We start from the raw sequence: 24,059 nt of genomic DNA on the forward strand, positions 1-24,059 counted from the left end.
CTCACTGAGTTGCTTAGGACCTTGCTAAGTTACAGAGGCTGGCTTTGAACTCGAGATCCTCCTGCCTCAGCCTCCCAAGCTATTGGGATTACAGGTGTGCACCACTGTGTCCATCTGTAATTTAATTTTATACTATGACCTTTTCTGGGGACCAGGGCAGGACAACTTTGGGGGTCATTACTCTGCCTACCCCAGGAGGGACTGCGCAGTCTGGCTGCCATGCTTCTGGACCACTTTCCCTTACCTCCAGACAACTTGTCCCAGAATTTCTTCTTTTCTCTCTACTGCCATTCAGTTAGTCCTCAGAGACAAGGAAGCAGGCAGAGCTGGGAGCCTGGGGGTGGGGGTGTGGATGGTGGGGGTGGTGATGACAGATGGGGTAGTGACCAGATCGGAGTGTACTGTATGCAGGCACAGTGGAAGCTGAAGTGGGCATGGAGGTGTCTGTTGACCAGGAATTTTCTCCGGACCTCAGTGACAACACTTCCAAGGCCTACAGAGATTTCAACAAGACCTTCCAGGATCAGGTGAGGGGCAAAGGGAGGGGAAGTGAAGGGTCCTCCCCTGCAGCGGGCGCCCTCAGGTCCACAGGTTCAGATGTGAGCCCAGGGATTCTTGACATTTCAGATGATGAAGATTTACAAAGGCGTGCAGGGGTTCAGGGCTGTGAAAATCCTCTCCTTGAGGTAGGAGATCCTGCTGGGGATGTGGAAGCAGCCTTAGGAAGGGACAGGGGCGTGAAGAAGGGCTGGGGCATCTATCCCTTGCTTCTTGAAGCATTTGCTTTCATAAAGAGAGGGGTGGAGGAAGTACACAGGGACAGGCAGGGAAGTGTCAGGACTGTTGTCTTGTCCTCTGTCTGGCACTGGCTCTGCTAGCGTCAGTCAGCATGAGAGAGACAGATGGGGAAGACAGAGAGCCCCGGAGAAACAGCTTTGGTGGTTTGGTGACGGCTTGATGTCATGCAAAGAAAACTCCCATTATCAGGGATGCTGGCAGCCCCTTTTGAAAAGCATGTGTGGGTAAAAGAAAAGCATGGGTGGCTTTTCACCTCGGGACCTCTAACCCTTTTGCATGCACTGTGATTGGTTCTGGAGGAGCCCCTCCCAGGACCTGTGTGCCCCAAGCCTGGGCACCCTCTAAGGTTCCTGGCCCCCTCAGGAGTGGCAGCATCGTGGTGGATTATCTGGTCCTACTGGAGCTGTCCTTCAGCCCGAAGTTGGAGAGCCAGTATGAAAAGGTGAAGACGGTCCTGAAGGAGGAGCTCCAAAGTGTCATTCAGGATGGGGACAGCTGCCAGCATAACCAGAGTGAGCAGAAGCTGAAGGGAGGGGTCAGAGTGGTCATCCCAGCTTGCTCCAGCTCAGTCCAGGGGACTCTTAGGGTTCAGGGGCCGTCCCGTGGTTCCTCTGGCAGGGGCACAAGTCTACACCCAACTGGGTCAAGGGTGGCCTCAGGAGGGCTCAGAACAGGGGTGCTAGGAAGAGATCCCCTGGCAGGTATGCTCAGTGCTTCTGGGATGCTTGGGTGTCTGATTATTCAGCAGGGAGGAGGGAGGCAGCAGCAGCCTTCCCTAGTTGCCCCTCCACATCTGGGGAGTATGGAGAGAGCCCTCTTAGCCCTCCCCATCCCTGCCCGCCCCATTTCATCTGAACCTGTTTCCCCAGCCCTGTGCTTTAAGCCTAACTCCGTCAAAGTGAATGAGAACATCAGGACAGAGCTGACCCCGAAAGGTGAGGAGGGGGCAAAGGGCTGAGTGGCTTCAGGTGGCCATGATTCTTCCCACAGGGGACACTTGTCCATTGAAGTTCCCCTGGGGGAGCAGGGGGAGAACTTTTGGGGAGGCAAGAGATGAGGGCCCTTCCTGCCCTTCTGGGCTCCAGGTAGTAGCTTACACCTGAGTTCCCGCAAGGCAAGGTGAGAGGGTGGGGAGCGGGAGGCTATCTTTCCTGCTTCTAATCCCAACACCCGCGCTCCGAAGAGTTCTCCCCATGCGTTTCGGTCCCCACAACCAGGCCCTGAGAGGAATGAATGAGACCCTGGTCTCTACACCCCCCTCCTCCCCCAGCCATCTGTAGCAGAGCGGCTGCCAAGGGCTATGAGGAATTCTACTTCCCCCTGGTGGAGCAGAATCGGCTCCGTTGCGTCACCAACTGTACGCCCGGCTTGGACGGTGCCATCAACTGTGGACAGGGCCAATGCCTTCTGGAGAGGAGCGGTCCAGTGTGCAGGTGAGGCCCCGCCCTCGGTGGAAGCCCCGCCCCTCGTCCAGGGACACGCCCTCCAGGCCCGCGCCCCGCCCCAGGCCCTGCCCACTCGCCTTAGGGTGGAGCCCCGCCCCTGAGGCCCCGCTTGTGACCTGTCTTGAGACCTGTGACCTTTCCCCAGATGTTTCTCCACTGACACTCATTGGTTCTCGGGGTCGCGTTGCGAGATGGCCATCCACTGGAGGGCGCTGGTCGGGGGCCTGGCAGGGGGCGCCGGGGTGCTGCTGCTGCTGCTGGGGCTGCTGAGCGTCTGGCTGGTGCGCTCCCGGGGAAAGGACCGCCAGCGCCGAGGACAGTGAGTGCTCTAGGGCCGCGGTGGGGGCGGCCAGAGGGGCCCAGGGACTGGGGCTTGCCTGACCGCATGGCGCCGCCACCTAGGTCCTGGGACGACGACAGGCAATGGTTTGAGATCTGGGATGAAGACACCGTGGGGACTTTTTCCAACATTGGCTTCGAGGACGACAGAATAGGTGAGTCTTTCTTGGGAAGATGGCAGGGTTTCCCTGGGCATCACTGTGGCCTAGGCAGGATGGGACAGTTTTGTATGTCGTGTCAGGGAGTTTGTGTCATCCCTCCTGAGAAAGATCCTGTTCCTGCGCAGGCCATCCCCAGGCAGAGCAGCCAGCCACTTGGGGCCCTGCCTTTGGACATGGAGTTTCCACCACATCCAGTCTCACTCCTTTTCTCTCCCCTCTCCTTCTCTCTCTTCTCTCCCTAGTCAATGACGAAAGCTTCCACGTGGCCTTGGATAATGTGGACACCAGCACGAAGGTGAGGGGGCAGAGGGAGGACGCTAAGGACCTCTCCCAGCTCCAGTGCTGGATTTCCCCCAGCCACTGGCCATCTGGCCAGCCCACGCAGGTGGTCCCCTGTTCTCAATCCCTCTCACCCTATACTCTGTGGCAGGTACACATTCAGAGACCTGAGATGGCCTCATCCTCGCTCTGAGTCCCGTGGGGCCTCTTCACCACCCCCTCCACCCTGCCCAGGACTGCAGGAGGGAACCATCTACACTGCATCCATTTCCAGAGGTGGCCTCAGGCGCCTGGTGTCCTTGGGGCAAAATGAGACTGTTCCCTTTATCCCCATCCTCCCAACTGGGCTTAAATCCACCTGGAGACCCAGCTCACATCCAGGCTCTTCTGCTGTGGGACCTTGAGCGACTCAGTGTTTTCTCTCACCTCAGTTTTCTCACCTATAAAGTGGATATAACACACTTGTCCTGATACCTCCTACTGTTACTGTGAAAACCACGTGTTTGGTCAGTTTTGTTCCAATCTATCCACCTGTGTCAACCCTCATGTTTAGGTCACCTCCCTCAGGTCCCCCTTCCCCAGGTTCTTCCCCTGGTTTCCAGCCTTGGTCCCTATTTTTCTGTTTGCATCCAATTACTATTCTAGATGTTTCGGGTCCCTCACTCTGAACCCATAGGCAGCCCACCCGTCTCTTACTCTCTCTCCTAGACAACCGCTTCTGCGCCCCTTGTCTTTCCCTTACTGAGCCAGTTCCTTAAACCGGTCCCCTCCCCCAGCCCTATATCTCCCCCAGTTTTTGAATTCCTATCTCCCACCCTGGTACTCTCAGCCCTGAATCCTTGCCTCTCCCATCCCAGTGCTTTCCCGAAATCCTACCTCCTCCCCACATGCCTGTTCCTAGACAGAGACAGATACTCCTGGCTTCTGAGGGTCCCCCAACTGGCACTCCCCTAGCCTCACCATTCTGAGGCTCTACCCCTTCCTCTCACCCCAGGGCACCTGGATCCCTGTGGGCAGGGGTGGAGCCTGAGTTTCCAGAGCTCCCAAGGATGGGGGGGAAGTGAGGCTCCCTCCTCCTTGTTTCCCTGACCCGCCTCCTCCCCTCTCCCCTCAGCCTCACGGCCTCCTTCCCATCGCTCCTGCTTCTTCTTCTTCCCCTCTCTCCTTCGGATTACCCCATCCCTGCAGCGATCTCTGAGCCTGAAGCCCTCGGACCTCCTTTGCCAGGAAGATCAAGTTTGGGGATGGGGAGTTGTGGAATCTCCAGTTCCCCAAGTGAACACAATATAGCATTTATTATCAAAGAAACTATTCGGTATTCGGTGTCTTTCTCCCCTGCAGCCCCATCTTGTCCCCAGCAGTGTCCACTTGGTTGGAGAACAGGGACTTCCTGATGAGATGTAGGAGGGCCAGGGAAGCATCCCTGTCTCCCAGGGTGGAAGGAAGATCTGTGGGCAGCCCTCAGGGCCATGACTACCTCAAGCTTGGTGGGGGGACCCATTTTGTTAGCTATTGGTTGGGTGGCAGGGAGTCTCTCCATTAGCAGCAGGTGAGGGTCTCAGATTTTGTCACCTGTGTCCTTCCCCTTTTGACCTCAGAAGCTTAGGGCTGGGTTTGGAAGGAGTTAGACCCTGGGACTGGGGCAGGGAGGTGTCCAGTTTGGGCTTGCTGCCTTTTCTGTAGAAATATAAAGTTGAGCCCCCAAAGACCTTGAGCATCCCAGATCCCTTCTTGCAAACACGTCCTCCCACCAGGGCCTGTTTGTGCGGGCTCAGACCCTCCTGTTGCCACCATTATGGGCTCTTGGTCCTGCTTGGCTGGGGCTGAGATGGTCAGAAATAATCTATCCCCGTGATCCTTTGGGTGGGGGTTTGGGAGAGGCCCCCATGGACCTTTGCCCTAGGCAGAAGCTGGCCCATGGCCTTTCGTCACCTCTGATTCTGGCCAGGGGTGGAGTCGGGCCATAAAGCCTCAGGTGTGAATGGGCGCCCCACCTGATGGGAAAGCACTGGGAATTCTGAAGGGGCAGCTGGAGGTGGGTGGTGGGGAGAGAAGGCCGAGAGAGCAAGGGGGTGCTCCTTGGGCAAGATTCTCCTTCACCTGTCCTGAGGGGTGTCCCTCCTGGGACACCCCTCCCTCCACAGTCACCTCTCCCTGGCGTTTCTTGGTCCCGCCCCTCTATCATTGTCTCAAGCTCACACCCCTGCCTGCCTCCTGTCCCTCCCTCTTGACTTGTCCCACCCTGTGACACTGTCTTCCTCTGGCTAGAGTGACCCTGGCTCAGGGGAGTCAGTGCGTCAGGAGTTAGAGGAGAGGAAGGTTGAGAGGCTGCCCTTTAGCCCACTCCCTGTAGTCACTGTGTGTCACCCACCCCGTGTCATCACCTTGCCCCCACCCTGGGTCAGGCGCTGTCCTTCCCCAAGGCAAAGGTCTCCAGGGTCCTTTTTATAGCTGCTCCCTCCTTGGGAGGCTCTCATTTCTTGGCCCCTCTCCTGAGAGGGAAGATCCTGGAGCCAGGGGCGCACAGCCCGGGAGATGCTGGTGACCTGGGTCCTGCTGCTGGCTCTCCAGCTCTTGACGCCCATCAGCCCTTCATCTTCAACAACAGCAGTAACAGTAGGTGAGTGAGACCCAGCCTGGTGCTTCCCGGCTTCTGACAGAGCCGCAGGTGGTTGGCTTCCCTCTGTCCTTCCACCTTGTGTCCTCATCCTGCCTCTGGGGTGCTAAAGGGACCCTGCAGAGGCTGTAGGTGCAGAGGAGGGAGTGCGTCCTGTGGTCCTGGAGCTGATGGCTAAGGCAGCCCCAGTTGGGGTGTGGCTGGGAGCCGTCCCTGCTGCTCTCTGGCCTTCTCCAGAGGATGGGGCTCTTTCTTCACATCCACGGTGCTCTCTGCCCTCAGCCTCGGGGCTGCCCTGCCTGGAAACCTGGGTGTTTCCAAGCCTCCCAGAGGCACCTCAGAAGCTCCTGGCCCTGGCAGGGAGGGAAGGTGTTGGGAGGCATCTGGCAGCTTCCCCACTTGACTTGGGAGGAGCTGCAGGTACACCTGGGAAAGGTGGAAATGACCATTAGAGATGGTGGGTGGGCTGTTAGAAGTGGTTAGAGGCTGGCTTTGGAGGGTTCTTGTTGAGCCTGGCCACAGTCATGTCTGGGAAGTGACTAGTGACAAGCTGGTTTTGCTTGTTCAGGATATACTTTCTGATTCCCTCAAGGGAGGGCAGAGCTCTCATGGAATTGGGAAGGCTGAGAGGAGGAGAAGTGAGGTCCCAGGAGGAAGAGGGGGGCCTGAGTGAAGGCCAGGGAGTGGGCTGCGGAATGTGGGGTGGGGTATCTAGAGCCCTGCGGGGCGGCCATCAGGAAGTCCCAAGGCCTTAGGGGCCTCCTCAGGCCAACAAGCCCTGACAGACCTCCCCCTCCCCGTAAGCCGAGGAGAGAGGAGCAAGGACCTGGTGGACCTTGGAGATTTAAGGACATTATGAGAGGACATTAATACCAGGTCCATTCACTTCCAGTTAACATACCAAGAGGAGGAAGCTGCGAGCGGGGGTCTCTCTTAAGAAGGGTCCTCCTGTCCCTCCCCAGGCCCGGCCCAGTGTGGTACAGGACATCCCTCTGGCCAGGTTATCTGAGGGGCGGGACGAGGTGATGTGTGGGTGGATGATGAGGGGCCCAACCAGGCTCATTACCCAGCTAGGCACGGGAAACCCCAACCGACCAAAGCCCATGTCCCCCCAGTGCTTAAAACTGGGTTGAAACGATAACACGAGTGAAGCCATGGGTGTGCAAAGAGCCAGGAGAACATCTGTCTACGGCAAGTGCCAAGGGCCGTCTGGAGGGTGAGGCCAGGCACGGGGGCTGCTGAGGGGGATTCAGGGGCCTGCCCATACCCAGGGGCCCTCCCCGCAGAGGGCGCTGCTCTTTCCAGAACCACTTCCCAGGGGCAGCTCCTGGGATGATTCTCACATGGATGTGGAGGGAAGTCAGGACAAGGAGGAGACAGGCCCAGAGAGGGTGAGTGACTTACTGGGGGCCACACACCCTGGGTTTGTGCCTGCGTCCCTCCTGGGTGGGTCCTCTGCACCCTGCTCCCTCCCCCTAGGCATGGGTTCTGGGTCCTCAGGGAGCAGCTCAGGTGTCAGGCCAGGGATCGCTGTGGGAGTTGGGGGGTCGGTAGTTTCCTTTCCTTTCTACTTTGTCCCCCCTTCTGGTTACTCTCTGTGAGAACTGATGAGGTTTTGGATAAGCAGACAGTTGGGGGGAAGAAGACCTCAGTGAGACTCTGGGGAAATCATTCCGGTGGCTGTGGGGGGACCAAGGCCTAGGGAGGCCCCGGGAGGTGAGGAGGGGGCGTGTGCCAGGCAGAGCGAGTGTTCAGTGGGGGCGAGCGCTGTGGTGTTGGGTCATCTGTGGGTGGTGGGAACAGAAGAGCCAGGCTGAGGCTTTAGATACCAGAGGAACCCGTGTGGGCTGAGCCAGGCTGGGGACATCCCTGCCATGGGGCAGACAGGCATCAGAGGCCTGTGGAGAGGCACAGAGAGGAGCCACCTGGAAGGCAGAGGACGGCTCCACCCAGTCTCCAGGGAATGGAGGCTTCCCTGGTAGAGGGCTGTGGGGGCACCCAGATGGATGGTTCTGTCGACTGGGAGGGCAGGAGCCTCTTGATGGTGGATAACAAGTGTCTAAAGTTGAGCCTGTTGGGTTTGGGATGAGCATGGGGTTTCTGGTGAAGCTGTCCTAGGGCCTCCGGGGAGGGGGACACAGCCAGGAATTCTCCATTTTCCATCAGAGAATTCCAGAAAGTCCCAGGGATAAACATGAGGGTCACAACCCAAGGTCTGTTTTGTGGACGTGAAGTTCAAGGTGTTTGTAGTAAGGTGTGGGGGGAGGGGAGCTCCTTGGGTGACATGGAGCAGGGGAGAGTGTCGATCCTGGAGGGGCTGGGGCAGGGGTCTGAAGGGACCAGACCGGTGGAGGTGGATGTAAAAATGTTCCCCATCTACAAAATCAGGAAGGATGTGCTGGAGGTGAGAATGGATTTCTCACAAGAGACAAGGGGCAACCTTTGAACCCCATGTAATGTGAATTCCGAGCCCCGAAAAGGAAGTGCTGCTTCCCAACCTGAGTCATAAACTTACTCATTCGGCAAACACCGGGGACCGAGGGCCAGCTCAGCCTGGGCAGGTGCTGTGGACAAAGCAGTAGGAATAAAAAGTTTATAGTGGATTTAATGAGATGGGAACAGCGCAGTGAGCCACAGCCCCCTGTGGTGCTGAAGCTGAGGGAGGCCCAGGCTGGAATTGGGGTAGGGGTGCAGCCTGGGGTTCAGAGGCTGCTTTTGCTGGACCACCAGGCTCCAGGGAGAGGTAGCATTTAGGTCTGGTGGCTACTGGGGAGTAGTACAGGAAGAATTTTTTTTTCATACTACAGATTGAATCCAGGGTTCCTTTATCACTGAACTGCATCTCTAGCCCTTTTTATTTTATTTTTTAAATTTGGAGACAGAGTCTTGCTAAGTCACTGAGGGTTTCACTAAGTTAGTTGCCCAGGCTGGCCTCAAACTTGGGATCCTCCTGCCTCAGCCTCCCATTTGCTGGCAGGAAGGATTAATAGATGCTCAAAGGCTTTCAATAAATATAGAACTAACCAAGCCATACATAGCTATGGAGAGAACTGGAATACTGATGAGCAGATGCCCCAGGGAACAGCAAACAGGGGAAGCCATGCTGACTCTGGTTAATATTAATATTAAAACTTTCTGATGTTCAGTGAGGGTCTACTTTGTGCTAGGTACTGTTCTAAATATCTGCTATTTCATTTAACTTTTACAACAGTATTAGAAGAAGGGTCCCATTATCAATTCTGTTTTTGTTCATGGGGACTCTGAGGCACAGAGATCATCATTAATTTGCTCTCAGTTATCCATCCATGAAGTGAAGGAGCCAGGGCTTGAACACAAGTCTTCTGTCTCCAGAGCCCACATTCCTTACAATTTGCTGGAACTGGGGATCTCTGTGAGTATGAGTTTCCTGTGGCTGCTACAACAAATGATCCCAAACTCAGTGGTTAAAAAAAAAAAACGGATTTTTTAATTCTCTTAAGTTGTGGAGTCTGGAAATCTGAAATTGAGGTCTCTCTAGTGTCATATTCCCTCAAGGGCTCTTTGTCTTTTACAGTGTCTGGTGACTCCTTGGTGTTCCTTTGTTCATGGAACCGTCACTCCAATCTCTGCCTTCAGTCTTCCCCTGAAATCTCTCTCCAGCTCCACCTTGGCCAGGGTTCTGAAAAGGCAGGATGAATAAAAAGTTTATAGTAGATTTAATGAGATGGGAACGGTGTCCTCTTGTAAGAACACAAGTGTTTGAATTTAGGGCCCACCCTAAATCTGATCTTGAAATCTTTAACTTAATTACACCTGCAAAGACCTTATTTTCAAACAAAGTCACATTCACAGCTACCTGGGTTTAGGATGTGAACACGTTTTATGGGATGGTGTGTGGGGGGGACACTATTCAATGCACTACACTGTACCTGGTGGCAACAGGTGGTTCTTGCTTTAAGGAGGGAGTAGGCAGGAGCAAGGGACACAATACCTGCCGACACCAGAAAGTCAGAAAGCTTGTCCACTTGCCGTGATTGTGCAGGGGGTGGGAAAGAGCCAGGGTGGCACTGTTTTACTCTGCTTGCAACTCTGCAAAGCGTGAATGACCCAAGCCACCAAGTTCACACATGGCAGGGCTGAAGGTGCACCTGGGACTTCATGACCAAGATCATCCCACTGCCCCAACTTTTCCAGACTGTAGAATATGCTAGACCATTCTAGAGTGAGCAGGGTGGTCAGGGCAGACGTCATCTCTCTCTCTCTCTCTCTCTCTCTCTCTCTTTCTCTCTCTTTCACACACACACACTCACACACACACACTCACACACACTCACACACACACACACACACACACACACATCCCCCCCACACACATCCCCCACACATACATTTTCTAGGGGGAAATTAAATGGAAGTTTAGAGAGGTTCTCTGGATTGTCCCAGGTCACACAGCTGCGTAGTAGGTAGCAGCTGGGCTTGGTGACACCTGGAGCTTCCCACTCCACACACCTCAGGAACTTCCCACAGCACCACTGGCTCTTCAGGGGGGCCGCCCTGTGGACCCCAATGCAGAAATATGTTTTGGAGGTGGCAGGAGGGAGAGTCCCATAGCTCAGCAAGTCTTCAGACATCTTGTCCCCACAGTGCCTTCTAATGTTCTCCCCCCAATACGCCGTGATGTGAAAGATCAGCACCACAAACCAGCCGCGGTAATTAAATAAGAGAAAAAACCAAATTTTTTTAAGAGAAAAAACCAAATTTATGTAGAATGGAGAAGCATCACCAACTGCAAACTGGGCAGGAGGGTCCTGGGTGTTGACTACCAGGTTGTCTCAACAGCAGGTGTGCTGGCCGCAACTCCCTGACCTCTGGGCTCTCGCATGGCAAATGGATAATTCTGTTAAGTGTTTTGACTATAAAAGTTTGGACAACCCCCAGCTTGGGAATCACCTATTGTGGGTGATTTTCCATGGATTCTCCAAGGAGTAGTATTGCACATCCCTAACATACATTTTTAAAAGTCTAAACTTTTCATGTATGCACCTTTCTGTGTGTGTGTGTGTGTGTGTGTGTGTGTGTGAGAGAGAGAGAGAGAGAGAGAGAGAGACTGGGATTGAACCCAGGGACTGTACCACTGAGCGGCATCCTCAGGCCTTTTTAAATTTCTAATTTTGAAACAGGTCTCACTCAGTTGCCCAGGCTGGCCTTGAACTTGCCATCGTCCTGCCTTAGCCTCACCTCCCAAGTCGCTGGTATTATAGACCTTCCCCACCACACCTGGCTTCCTTTATACATACATAAAAATTATTACATGGGGCTGGGCGCAGTGGCGCATGCCTGTAATCCCAGTGCCTTGGGAGGACCACAAGTTCGAGGCCAGCCTCATCAATTTAGCAAGACCTTTAGCAACTTAGTGAGCCCCTGTTTCAAAATTAAAATAAAAAAGACTGGGATGGTAAAGTGCCCCTGGGTTAATTTCTCAGTTAAAAAATATATAAATAATATACATAATAGATATAAATAATATATAATATGTATAAATAATATATAAAAATATATAAATAATATATAATTATAGCTCAGTGGTCGAGTACTTGCCTAGCATGTCCAAGACCCTGGGTTCCATACTCAGCAACACCATCAATCAATCAATCAATCAGTAACATGAACACATATTTGTTGTGGTATATTTAGAGAATATAAAAAAACAAAAGAACATTTCTCTTAAACCTGCAGCTCAAATAAACATTGTTAACATTTTTGTTTATTTCTAAGTGTGTATTTATATTTGTTTTGTAGAAAATTTATTTATTTGTGCTTTTAATTTTTTTTATTATTATTATTATTATTATTTTGGTAACAGGAATTAAACTGAGGGGCACTTAACTACTGAGCCACATCCTCTGCCCCTTTTTGTATTTAGAGACAAGTTCTCGCTAAGTTGCTTAGGGCCTCGCTAAGTTGCTGAGACTGGTTTTGAATTCAAGATCTTCCTGCCTCAGCCTCCTGAGCCACTGGGATTATAGGCATGCACCACCATGTCCAGCTGTGTTTTTTTATTTTTTATTCTTGCTGTGCTGGGGTTGGAGCCAGAATCTCGTATATGCCAGGCAAGTGTTCTACCTCTGAGCTGCACCCTGAGTCCAGTGGTTTATATTTTAATGACTGATTAATATTGCATTTTGTAGAATACCACAGTCTTCTATTCAGTTTTGGATATGTTTACCCCAGGTTATCACAATAATAAAGAATGATGCAATGTACACTTTTGTATAAAGTCTTTTACACCTGCATAGATTACTCTAGGATAGGCAGCTAGAGATGGCACCCTTAAAATTATATTCCTGATCCTAAGGTCTCTGATGCATCTTTCAAACTTATTCTTTATTTTTATTTTTAATTTTTTTAAGAGAGAGGGAGAGAGAGAGAGAGAGAGAGAGAGAGAGAGAGAGAGAGAGAGAGAGAGAGAGAGAATTTTAATATTTATTTTTCAGTTTTCGGCAGACACAACATCTTTGTATGTGGTGCTGAGGATCAAACCCAGGCCGCGCGCATGCCAGGCGAGCGCGCTACGGCTTGATCCACATCCCCAGCCCCCAAACTTATTCTTTAGACACGTGATACCAAGTTAAAGTCCGAAGCTGTTATTACCCTTGGGGTGATTCCATAGGTAAAAAATAGTGTCTTGTTTTGTTTGGAACACCTTTGCTTCCTGGTGAAGCTTATTTATTTTTTCCTTCTCACAGGCTTGTCCACCACTTGGATTTCTTTGCAGAGAAGATGAGCTTTTTTCCTTTGCTCGCCTTTTTAGCAGAGCATCCTTGACCTTGAGGTTGACCTTGGGGAGGACAGCCTCCCCTGCCTCGCCTTGTCCTTAGGGGGCGCTGTTGCCACAGAATCCTGGGCTGGGCTGGGTCTGAGTGTCTTTGTCCAGGGCACCTTCGGTCCCTCCCAGGAGCGTGTGGGAGAGCCCTGGCATGAAAGTGCTTGCTTGGCAGAGGGTGGCAGGTGGCAGAGCCCAAGACTTTAGTTTGGGATTTCCCCTTAGACATCGAGCAGAGAAAAGCCACAGGAGCAGAGGACACTGAGGGCTTGGTGATGCCTTGGGCATGGTGGTGGGGAGATCAGAGACTAGAAAGAGGAAGGAAAGCTTGATGAAATGGACATATTCGGTCACTCAATGCTCAGCATGACCTGAGAAGACAATTGTATAGAGAATTAATTGGATGGTTAAGGACAGACCCAATAGTAACAAAATGAAGGAATAATCACAAAAGGTAGCACAGGTTTGCCTGGAGCGCACCTCTCCTGCATTCCACAGAGCGTTCCTGTTTTCCTGGGTCCCTCAGTGGCCCACCATGTTACAGTCATGGCTTCTCGGTCTCCCTGCCTCTGCATCTTCTCACAGTCTCCAGGGCACAGCCTTAAGTTGAGATCATGGCTTTTTGCTGAATGTTCTTCTCTGCTGCTCAGCCCAGTCCAAGCCCCACCCTCAGGCTGGGGTTTGTGCCCAACCCGTCCTTCCCTCTGCCCTTACTCAGTGCCTAGCCCCATCCCAGACATGCAGGGAACACTCTTAACGCACCTCACATGCTGTTCCTTCAGCTCGACACCCTTCCCTTCCTCTTCTCTATTCCCTGAACTCTTTCTTTGTACTAAAAGTGAAATCCAGCTTCAGCATGTGCCTGGCTTTCTGTCCTACTAGCCAACGGACCCTGGGAGTTTTCTACCCGCAGAACCTCCATTCCTAGGTAGGCTAGAAATGGCAGTGTCTCGGGCGAGGCGTGTGGCTCCATGGCATAGTGCTTGCCTGGCACATGAGAGGCCCTGGCTTCAGTCCCCAGAACTGCAAAAGAAACATGAAAAAAGAAAAAAATGAGAAACTGGCAACGTCTGCTCTGTACAGTGCCAAGATGGCATTCGGCAAGGAGGAGGAGGGGCCTGGCAGATTTTCAGGAACTCGCTGACTCACTTATTTAAGAAGTTCTCACTTTGGGTGGGTCGGACAGGGCTGAGCGCGCTGTACTCTCAGGGTTTACAGCCCAGAGAGGCAAAGGCACCGCCGAGGCCGTCACAAAAGCACTGAATTTTAACTGTGTTAGGTCCTGGAGGGTGGGGCTGAGGGCGGGAGTGTGATTGACAGCCAATCAGTGCCACCTTTCCTCACCCCTATTCATTCCTGTGAGTCGGTTAAGAAGAGGGCCATAAACGGCTCTTATATAACTTTTTATTGTTTGACTTGTCACAACAAACATGTTCTACTTTTATGACCCAAGAAGTCCGGTAAAATTTATGAGTAAATCCAAGAACAGCTTTTTTTTTTTTTTTTTTTTAATAAAGAAGGAAAACACAATAGCTTACATCTGACCTCCTCCTAGAGTCCTTCCTTAACAACAGGCAGAGGGACTGGCCCTCTCCTTCTAAGGACTCCTGTTGGCTCCTCACATGGGCCTCTCCTACCTCCTCACTGACCCAGGGCTCCAGGACCCCAGGGAGGGGTGGGGGCTGGTTTGTCTTTGACCCCAGGGCCTGGCATGGTGCCTGTGGTCACCTGCAATTGGTCGAGTGGAAGCAGGAACGAGGGGTGCTCAAGGGCAGGTGAGGGCCGCGGTGGCCTCTGGGTGAGCTCACTCTCCGACTCTCTACCTACCCAAGCTCAGCGCCCCCATTTCCTTTATGTCAAATGAGACAAAGTTTAGCTCATTAGAGATGATGGGGCTGAAGGAAACGTATTTACTGACTTCAGAAAAGGTTGGGGTGGGTCTCTGTGGCAGCGGGTTTGCCTCGTATGCACCAAGCCCTGGGTTTGAGTCCAGCAGCAAAAAAAAAAAAAAAAAAAAAAAGGAAATTTAGAATTCTAAAAATCTGAGGCACTATTGCACCTTCAACCTCAACTTCATTAACTAGGGATTTGATAGTCCTCTTCTCCGGATGTTTTGCAAAACCTTGGATCCAGAACTACTGATTTCATTGACAGGACTGTTCTACTGTTGCCCCCGCCCCCACTCTGTCCTGTCTCTTTCAGGACCCTGTGAAAACAAGGCTGTCACAGGTAGCAGAGGGTGCCTTTGCCCTAGGATGGCCACAGTGCCCTCTGCAAGGGAATGAGGTTGGCTCTCTTCAGAGGTGACAGACACATAGTTCTAAGGCATCTCTGGACAGGGGAGGGTCAGACAGTAGGGACAAGGGGTCCTGTGCCCTGCCCTTGGGAGGATGTCCCCTGTGTGCCATCCTGTATAATTCCTAGTCACCCCTAGACTGATGGCACATTCGGGCTAAAGGTCCTGTCTGCACCCCACCTTACGCATTACATGGGCAGGATGAAGAGGACCCAGGGTTGATGTTCTCACTTGACATAGAAAAACTGTCCTCAATGTACAGCTGCACATTCTCGGTGTGACAGAGAGGATGGATACGCCCTCTGGCCACAGGTCAAGTCTAACCCTCATACTTCCACATGGTGGCCCACTAATGTGGACCCTAGGGGAGGAGAGCTCTCGGAATTCAGTGGTGGAGACAACAGAGTGGCCAGAGAGAGGCGCTGATATTCTGGGGAGGGTGGTTAGCCCTCATGTATGCAAATGTATCTAGGGAGAAAGGACACTGAGAAAAATTTTGCATGGTCACAGGTGACCACCTTAGCTCTCCTGTTGCTGGGAGGTTAGCGGCAAACGCTGGGTTAGAAGGGAGTTTGAGAAGTAAAGAATGGAGGTGGGTGTTCATCGGACTGAGTAAAAGCCAGAGGGTGTAAGGCAAGAATGTGACTTGTAAAGGACAGAATGTGAAGAGCAAAAGGAATGTTCCGGACACTGAAAAGGACAGGCCAGAGTCACTGTCATGAGCTATGCCTCAGCCCAGCAGGAATGAGAGACAAGAAAAATGAAAAATTCATAATATATGTATCTCCTCTGATTATTCTCAATCCAGAGTCTACAACATATTCTACTTTTACATCATATACAAGTGGATCCAGTACCAGCTCCAACAGTGATGGATCAAAAGCCACCTCAGACAGCTCATCTTCACCTGCCAGCTTCCAGACCTCATACACGAAAAAAGGATCTACCACCTTACCAAGCAGCACAGGGTCAGAACGCACCACAGGGGCACCTGATAGCAAGAACACCACAGCCCCACCTGATGCAGCTACAACCATGCCAAGCAGCTCAGGGGTGGTACACACCACACTGCCCACTGGTACTTCCCAAACCATAGTTGAAGGGTTAACTAGCACCACGGGAAGTCCAGCTGCAGCAAGCACAGCCTCATCCCCTGAGAGCCCACACTCCACTGTCTTAACTGGAGCATCCACGGCCTCCCCCAGTGGCCCTGTGTCTGCCCTCACTACACTGCTATCTGGGAGCTCCCAGCCCATGGGGACAGTTAAGGCACCTACAGCCTCGCCAAGCAGCTCAGGGTCAGCACACACAGCAGCCCCATCTGACAGTCCCCAAACCACGTTGGTGTCTGAGGGATCTACACCTTTCCCAGGCAGCTCTGCTTCTGAACACAGCTCAGTGACAACCCTGATCTCTCAGTTCATCGTCCTGCCTGAAACATCAACAACTGTGCTGAGTAGTCCAAGCTCTGCACCCACAGGGGTGTCACCAGACACCTCCCAGGCCACAGTCCTGACCCGAGGGCCGACCACCCCTTCTAGCAGCCCTGCTGTGAGCACAGCCATGACCTCTGACAGCTCCCACAGCCCTGTCTCCACTGGAGCATCTGTGACCTCCTTGGGCCCTGGGTCAGCTGTCACTCCCCTGCCATCAGAGAGTTCCCAAACCACAGTGAGGGATGAAGGATCTACAAGCTTGCTAAGCAGCCCAGGGTCAGCACCCCCACCCACGCCCTCAGACACCCACCAAACCACGCTGCCCTCTGGGGGGCCAACAACCTTCTCAGGCAGCACTGGATCAGCCCTCCACACAGTGACCACCAGGAGCTCCAAGTCCACCCTCCTGACTGAAGGGTCCACACCCTTGCCAGGTAGCTCAGGTTCAGCACCCACAGCAGTGTCACCTGACAGCTCCTCAACTACTGTCTCCACTGGAGGATCCTCAACCTTTCTGAGCAGCCCTGGATCAGCTCATACCACACTGCCATCAGACAGCACCCCAACTCCAGAGCTGGGGGCAGGATCCACAGGCTTCCCAAGCAGCCCAGGTTCAGCACACCCAGTGGTGTCGACAGAGAGCTCCCAAACCACTGTGAAATCTGAAGGATGGACAATGTTGGGAAGTAGCTCAAGTTCAGCACACACTCCAGCACCACCCTATAGCTTCCAAACTTCAGCCACGTCTGAAGGATCAACAACCCTGCCAAGGAGCCCAGTTTCAGCATCTGAAAACTCCCAAAGCACAGTTCCAAAGGACACATCTCCAGGATTCCCCAGCAGCCCTGCTTCAGCTCACACAACAGAGCCAGCAGACACCGTCCCAGCCACCGTCCTACCTGAAGGATCCACGGCCTTCCAGCCCAGCCTTGGTTCAGCCCACACGACCCAGCTAGCTGACAGCTCCCAGACCACACCTGGGCCTGAAGGATCTACCACCTTGCCAAGCAGCTCAGGGTCAGAACGCACCTCAGGGGCACCTGACAGCAGCCACACCACAGCCCCATCTGATGCAGCTACAACCATGCCAAGCAGCTCAGGGGTGGCACACACCACACTGCCCACTGGTACTTCCCAATCCATAGTTGAACGGTTAACTAGCACCACGGGAAGCCCAGCTGCAGCAAGCACAGCTTCATCCCCTGAGAGCCCGCACTCCACTGTCTTAACTGGAGCATCCACGGCCTCCCCCAGTGGCCCTGTGTCTGCCCTCACTACACTGCCATCTGGGAGCTCCCAGCCCACGGGGACAGTTAAGGCACCTACAGCCTTGCCAAGCAGCTCAGAGTCAGCACGCACAGCAGAGCCCTCTGTCAGGCCCCAAACCACGTTGGTGTCCAAGGGATCTACAACTTTCCCAGGCAGCCCAAGTCCAAGACCCACAGCAGTGTCACCTGACACCTCCCAAACCTCAGTCCTGGAAGAGGCATCTACAACCTCACCAAGCAGCTCAGGGTCAGCACGCACAGCAATGCTGTCTGACAGCCCCAAAACTACGTTGGTGTCTGAAGGATCTACACCAATCCCAAGCAGCTCAAGTTCAAGACCCACAACAGTGTCACCTGACAGCTCCCAAACCTCAGCCCTGGAAGAGGCATCTACCACCTTGCCAAGCAGCTCCTATTCAGCACATGTGACAGTTACATCTGACAGTTCCCAAGGAACTACCCTTTCTGAAGGACCAAGCGTGTTCCCAAGCAGCCCAGGGTCAGAACCCACAATAGTGACATCCCCCAGCTCACAAACCTCTATTCCAACCAGAGAATCTACCAGGTTTCCAAGCAGCCCTGCTTCAGCACACACAGCAGAGCCAGCAGACAGCTCTCAGACCACAGTCCAGACTGAAGGACAGACCAGCCTCCAGACCAGCCCTGAAGCAGCTCACTCGACAGCACCAGCAGACGCCTCCCCAGTCACAGTCCTTCCAGAAGGATCCACAGCCTCCCAGAAAAGCCCTGGTTCAGCCCACACTGCACAGCTGTCTGACAGCCCCCAAACCACATGGGTGCTGGGAGGCTCTACTTCCTTTCCAAGCAGCCCAGGATCAGAGCGCACCACAGTGGCCTCTGACAGCTCCCAGCGCACGGTCCTGTCTGACGTGTCTACAGCCAGGCCAAGCAGCTCAGGCCCAGCACACACCGCAGAGCCCATGGAGAGCTCTCCAGTGACAGTGCAGTCTGGAGGGTCCACGGCCTTGCTAAGCAGCTCTGGATCAGCACACACCAGGGCACCACCAGACAGCTCCCCAGCCACACTCCCAGATGAAAGGTCAACCACTTTCCTAAGCAGCCCCAAGTCAGCACAAGCAACAGTGCCAACTGATAACTCTCAAACCACAGCTCTGACCCGGGAAGCCACCACCCTGCCAAGCAGCTCAGGTGTGGGCCAAACCACAGCGCTCACGGATATCTCCCACACCGCAGTCCCTGCTGAAGGGGGGACAACCGCCCAGGGCAGCCCAGGTGTGGTGAGCACATTGATGCCATCGGGCAGCTCCCAGCCCACTCTCTACACTGAAGCATCGACAGCTTCCCCAACAAGCCCTGGGCCAGCCCCCACTATGCTGCCATCAGACAGCTCCCAGACTGTGAGGGCTGGAGGATCCACCACCTTAATAAGCAGCTCAGGCTCAGCCCTCACAGCAGTGTCACCTGACAGCTCCCCAACTACTGTCCACACAGGAGGATCCTCAACCTTCCTGAGCAGCCCTGGATCAGCCCATGCCACACTGCCATCAGACAGCACCCCAACCCCAGAGCTGGGTGCAGGATCCACAGGCTTCCTAAGCAGCCCAGGTTCAGCACACCCAACGGTGTCACCTGCCAGCTCCCAAACCTCAGCCCTGGCAAGTGGTTCTACAGCTCTCCCTGGCAGTCCAGATGCAGCCCATACCACAGTGCCACCTCAGAGCTCCCAAACTGCAGTCCAAACACAGGGGTCAACCACCCTGCCAATCAGCTCACATTCAGCCCACTGGACCGTCACAGCTGACAGCTCCCAAGGCACCCTCTTGTCTGAAGTGTCAACCACATTCTCAAGCAGCCCAGGTTCAGAACCCACAAGAGTGACACCTCACAGCTCACAAACCACAACTTCCTCTGAAGCCACTACAATATTTCCAAGCAGCACAGGTTCATCTCTCACAACCATATTAGCTGAGAGCCCTGAAATCACAGTCCTGGCTGTGGGATCTACAACCACCCCAGCTGCAGCGAGTACAGCCACACCCTCTGACAGCTCCCACACCCCTGAATCAACTGGAGCATCTGCTACCTCCCTTCGGGGCCCTGGGTCAGCTGTCACTCCCCTGCCATCAGAGAGTTCACAAACCACAGTGAGGGATGAAGGATCTACAAGCTTGCTAAACAGCCCAGGGTCAGCACCTCCATCCATGACCTCAGACACCCACCAAACCATGCTGCCCTCTGGGGGGCCAACAACCTTCTCAGGCAGCACTGGATCAGCCCTCCACACAGTGACCACCAGGAGCTCCAAGTCCACCCTCCTGACTGAAGGGTCCACACCCTTGCCAGGTAGCTCAGGTTCAGCATCCACAGCAGTGTCACCTGACAGCTCCCCAACTACTGTCCACACAGGAGGATTCTCAACCTTCCTGAGCAGCCCAGGATCAGCCCATACTACACTGCCATCAGACAGCACCCCAACCCCAGAGCTGGGGGCAGGATCCACAGGCTTCCCAAGCAGCCCAGGTTCAGCACACCCAGTGGTGTCGACAGAGAGCTCCCAAACCACTGTGATAACTGAAGGATGGACAATGTTGGGAAGTAGCCCAAGTTCAGCACACACCCCAGCACCACCCTATAGCTTCCAAACTTCAGCCACGTCTGAAGGATCAACAACCCTGCCAAGGAGCCCAGTGTCAGCATCTGAAAACTCCCAAAGCACAGTTCCAAAGGACACATCTCCAGGATTCCCCAGCAGCCCTGCTTCAGCTCACACAACAGAGCCAGCAGACACCGTCCCAGCCACCGTCCTACCTGAAGGATCCACGGCCTTCCAGCCCAGCCTTGGTTCAGCCCACACGACCCAGCTAGCTGACAGCTCCCAGACCACACCTGGGCCTGAAGGATCTACCTCCTTGCCAAGCAGCCCAGGGTCAGAACGCACCACAGGGGCACCTGACAGCAGCCACACCACAACCCCATCTGATGCAGCTACAACCATGCCAAGCAGCTCAGGGGTGGCACACACCACAATGCCCACTGGTACTTCCCAATCCATAGTTGAAGGGTTAACTAGCACCATGGGAAGCCCAGCTGCAGCAAGCACAGCCTCATCCCCTGAGAGCCCCCACTCCACTGTCTTAACTGGAGCATCCACGGCCTCCCCCATTGGCCCTGTGTCTGCCCTCACTACACTGCCATCTGGGAGCTCCCAGCCCATGGGGACAGTTAAGGCACCTACAGCCTTGCCAAGCAGCTCAGAGTCAGCACGCACAGCAGAGCCCTCTGTCAGGCCCCAAACCACGTTGGTGTCCAAGGGATCTACAACTTTCCCAGGCAGCCCAAGTCCAAGACCCACAGCAGTGTCACCTGACACCTCCCAAACCTCAGTCCTGGAAGAGGCATCTACAACCTCACCAAGCAGCTCAGGGTCAGCACGCACAGCAATGCTGTCTGACAGCCCCAAAACTACGTTGGTGTCTGAAGGATCTACACCAATCCCAAGCAGCTCAAGTTCAAGACCCACAACAGTGTCACCTGACAGCTCCCAAACCTCAGCCCTGGAAGAGGCATCTACCACCTTGCCAAGCAGCTCCTATTCAGCACATGTGACAGTTACATCTGACAGTTCCCAAGGAACTACCCTTTCTGAAGGACCAAGCGTGTTCCCAAGCAGCCCAGGGTCAGAACCCACAATAGTGACATCCCCTAGCTCACAAACCTCTATTCCAACCAGAGAATCTACCAGGTTTCCAAGCAGCCCTGCTTCAGCACACACAGCAGAGCCAGCAGAGAGCTCTCGGACCACAGTCCAGACTGAAGGACAGACCAGCCTCCAGACCAGCCCTGAAGCAGCTCACTCGACAGCACCAGCAGATGCCTCCCCAGTCACAGTCCTTCCAGAAGGATCCACAGCCTCCCAGAAAAGCCCTGGTTCAGCCCACACTCCACAGCTGTCTGACAGCCCCCAAACCACATGGGTGCTGGGAGGCTCTACTTCCTTTCCAAGCAGCCCAGGATCAGAGCGCACCACAGTGGCCTCAGACAGCTCCCAGCCCACAGTCCGGCCTGACGTGTCTACAGCCAGGCCAAGCAGCTCAGGCCCAGCACACACCGCAGAGCCCACGGAGAGCTCTCCAGTGACAGTGCAGTCTGGAGGGTCCACGGCCTTGCTAAGCAGCTCTGGATCAGCACACACCAGGGCGCCACCAGACAGCTCCCCAGCCACACTCCCAGATGAAAGGTCAACCACTTTCCTAAGCAGCCCCAAGTCAGCACAAGCAACAGTGCCAACTGATAACTCTCAAACCACAGCTCTGACCCGGGAAGCCACCACCCTGCCAAGCAGCTCAGGTGTGGGCCAAACCACAGCGCTCACGGATATCTCCCACACCGCAGTCCCTGCTGAAGGGGGGACAACCGCCCAGGGCAGCCCAGGTGTGGTGAGCACATTGATGCCATCGGGCAGCTCCCAGCCCACTCTCTACACTGAAGCATCGACAGCTTCCCCAACAAGCCCTGGGCCAGCCCCCACTATGCTGCCATCAGACAGCTCCCAGACTGTGAGGGCTGGAGGATCCACCACCTTAATAAGCAGCTCAGGCTCAGCCCTCACAGCAGTGTCACCTGACAGCTCCCCAACTACTGTCCACACAGGAGGATCCTCAACCTTTCTGAGCAGCCCTGGATCAGCCCATGCCACACTGCCATCAGACAGCACCCCAACTCCAGAGCTGGGTGCAGGATCCACGGGCTTCCCTAGCAGCCCACGTTCAGCACACCCAGTGGTGTCAACAGACAGCTCCCAATTCACAGCCGTGGCTGGGGCATCCACAACATTCCCAGGAAGCCCACATTCAGATCCCACCACAGCACCACTCTGTGGCTCTCAGTCTACTGTCCAGCCTGAAGGATCAACAACCTTGCCAGGCAGCCCAGTTTCAGCACACGTAACAGATACATCACAAAGCACAGTCCCAAAGGACACATCTCCAGGATTCCCCAGCAGCCCTGCTTCAGCTCACACAACAGAGCCAGCAGACACCGCCCCAGCCACTGTCCTATCTGAAGGATCCACGGCCTTCCAGCCCAGCCTTGGTTCAGCCCACACGACCCAGCTAGCTGACAGCTCCCACACCACATCTGGTCCTGAAGGATCTACCTCCTTGCCAAGCAGCCCAGGGTCAGCACACACACTTGTGACATCTGACAGCTCGCATGCCACTCTCTTTCCTGGAGCTCTTACAACCTCCCTAAGGGGCCCTGTTTCAACAGTCACTTCACTGCCACTAGACACTTCCCACACTACAGTGAGCATTGGAGGATCTGCAAGCTTGCCAAGCAGCCCAGGGTCAGCACCCACATCAGTGCCCTCAGACACCTACCAAACCATGCTGCCCTCTGAGGGACCTACAACAGGCAGCACTGGATCAGCACTCAACACAGTGACCACTGGAGGCTCCAAGTCCACCCTGCTGCCTGAGCGATCCACTCCCTTGCTAGGCAGCCCAGGTTCAGCACCCACAGCAGTGTCACCTGACAGCTCCCAAGCCACAGCCCTGGCAGGTGGTTCCACAGCTCTCCCAGGCAGCCCAGACGCAGCAGTGCCATCTCAAAGCCCCAAACCTGCAATCCAGACAGAGGGGTCAACAACTCAGCCAAGCTCCTCAAATTCAGCAAACATGACAGTCACATCTGACAGTCCCCAAAGCACCAGCTTCTCTGGAGGATCAGCCACTTCCTTAGGCAGCCCAGGATCAGGACCCACAAGAGAGACGTCTCCCAGCTCACCAACCACAATTTCCCCTGAAAGATCTTCAGGATTTCCAAGCAGCCCTGCTTCAGCACATACAGCAGAGCCAGCAGACAGCTCTCAGACCACAGTCCAGACTGAAGGACAGACCAGCCTCCAGACCAGCCCTGAAGCAGCTCACTCGACAGCACCAGCAGACGCCTCCCCAGTCACAGTCCTTCCAGAAGGATCCACAGCCTCCCAGAAAAGCCCTGGTTCAGCCCACACTCCACAGCTGTCTGACAGCCCCCAAACCACACGGGTGCTGGGAGGCTCTACTTCCTTTCCAAGCAGCCCAGGATCAGAGCGCACCACAGAGGCCTCTGACAGCTCCCAGCCCACAGTCCGGCCTGACGTGTCTACAGCCAGGCCAAGCAGCTCAGGCCCAGCACACACCGCAGAGCCCACGGAGAGCTCCCCAGTGACAGTGCAGTCTGGAGGGTCCACGGCCTTGCTAAGCAGCTCTGGATCAGCATTCACTTCATCACCACCAGACAGCTCCCCAACCCCAGGGTTGGTTGAAGGATCTACAGTCGTGCCAAGCAGCTCAGGTTCGGCACACACAAAGGTGCCACTGGACACCGCACTCAGCACAGTCCTGCCTGAAGGAGCAACAACACACCCAAACAGCCTTGGTTCAGTCCAAACAGCCGTGTCATCTGACCACTCCAAAACCACAGCTCTGCCTGACGTGTCTACAACCTGGCCAAGCAGCTCAGCTTCAGAGCATACCACAGTACCCCCTGAAAGGTCCCAAACCACAGTCCTGGGTGTAGAAACAACATCTGCCCCAGGCAGCCCAGCTGCAGCCAGCACAGCCATGTCCTCTGACAGCTCCCACCCCACTCTCT

At 54.4% G+C, this 24,059-nt stretch overlaps 2 protein-coding genes and 1 long non-coding RNA gene across 3 annotated transcripts; 2 read left to right on the top strand and 1 right to left on the bottom strand.

Moving 5' to 3' along the window:
- The first annotated feature begins 415 nt into the window (after positions 1-415).
- Positions 416-4,306, top strand: LOC101963142 (mucin-3A). The gene is made up of 9 exons (XM_078023825.1): positions 416-527; positions 628-686; positions 1,162-1,310; positions 1,668-1,733; positions 2,069-2,231; positions 2,389-2,562; positions 2,646-2,737; positions 2,986-3,038; positions 3,174-4,306. Exons 1-9 carry the CDS (start codon positions 435-437, stop codon positions 3,213-3,215), a joined length of 891 nt encoding a protein of 296 aa, XP_077879951.1. The 5' UTR covers positions 416-434; the 3' UTR covers positions 3,216-4,306.
- A 7,769-nt stretch (positions 4,307-12,075) lies between these two features.
- Positions 12,076-23,546, bottom strand: LOC120887540 (uncharacterized). Its single transcript, XR_005730830.2, has 4 exons — positions 23,208-23,546; positions 13,204-13,464; positions 12,922-13,041; positions 12,076-12,812 (listed from the first exon to the last, which is right to left on the bottom strand). It is a non-coding gene; the product is annotated as an uncharacterized LOC120887540 (long non-coding RNA).
- On the top strand, positions 17,605-22,326 carry LOC144367285 (uncharacterized). Its single transcript, XM_078023017.1, has 4 exons — positions 17,605-19,082; positions 20,238-20,595; positions 20,671-22,154; positions 22,310-22,326. The coding sequence occupies exons 1-4, from the start codon at positions 17,705-17,707 to the stop codon at positions 22,324-22,326; spliced, it is 3,237 nt and encodes a 1,078-aa protein (XP_077879143.1). The 5' UTR covers positions 17,605-17,704.
- Positions 23,547-24,059: the final 513 nt, after the last annotated feature.

The sequence above is a fragment of the Ictidomys tridecemlineatus genome, chromosome 10 (assembly GCF_052094955.1).
Source record: "Ictidomys tridecemlineatus isolate mIctTri1 chromosome 10, mIctTri1.hap1, whole genome shotgun sequence".
Taxonomy (NCBI): Eukaryota; Metazoa; Chordata; class Mammalia; order Rodentia; family Sciuridae; genus Ictidomys; species Ictidomys tridecemlineatus.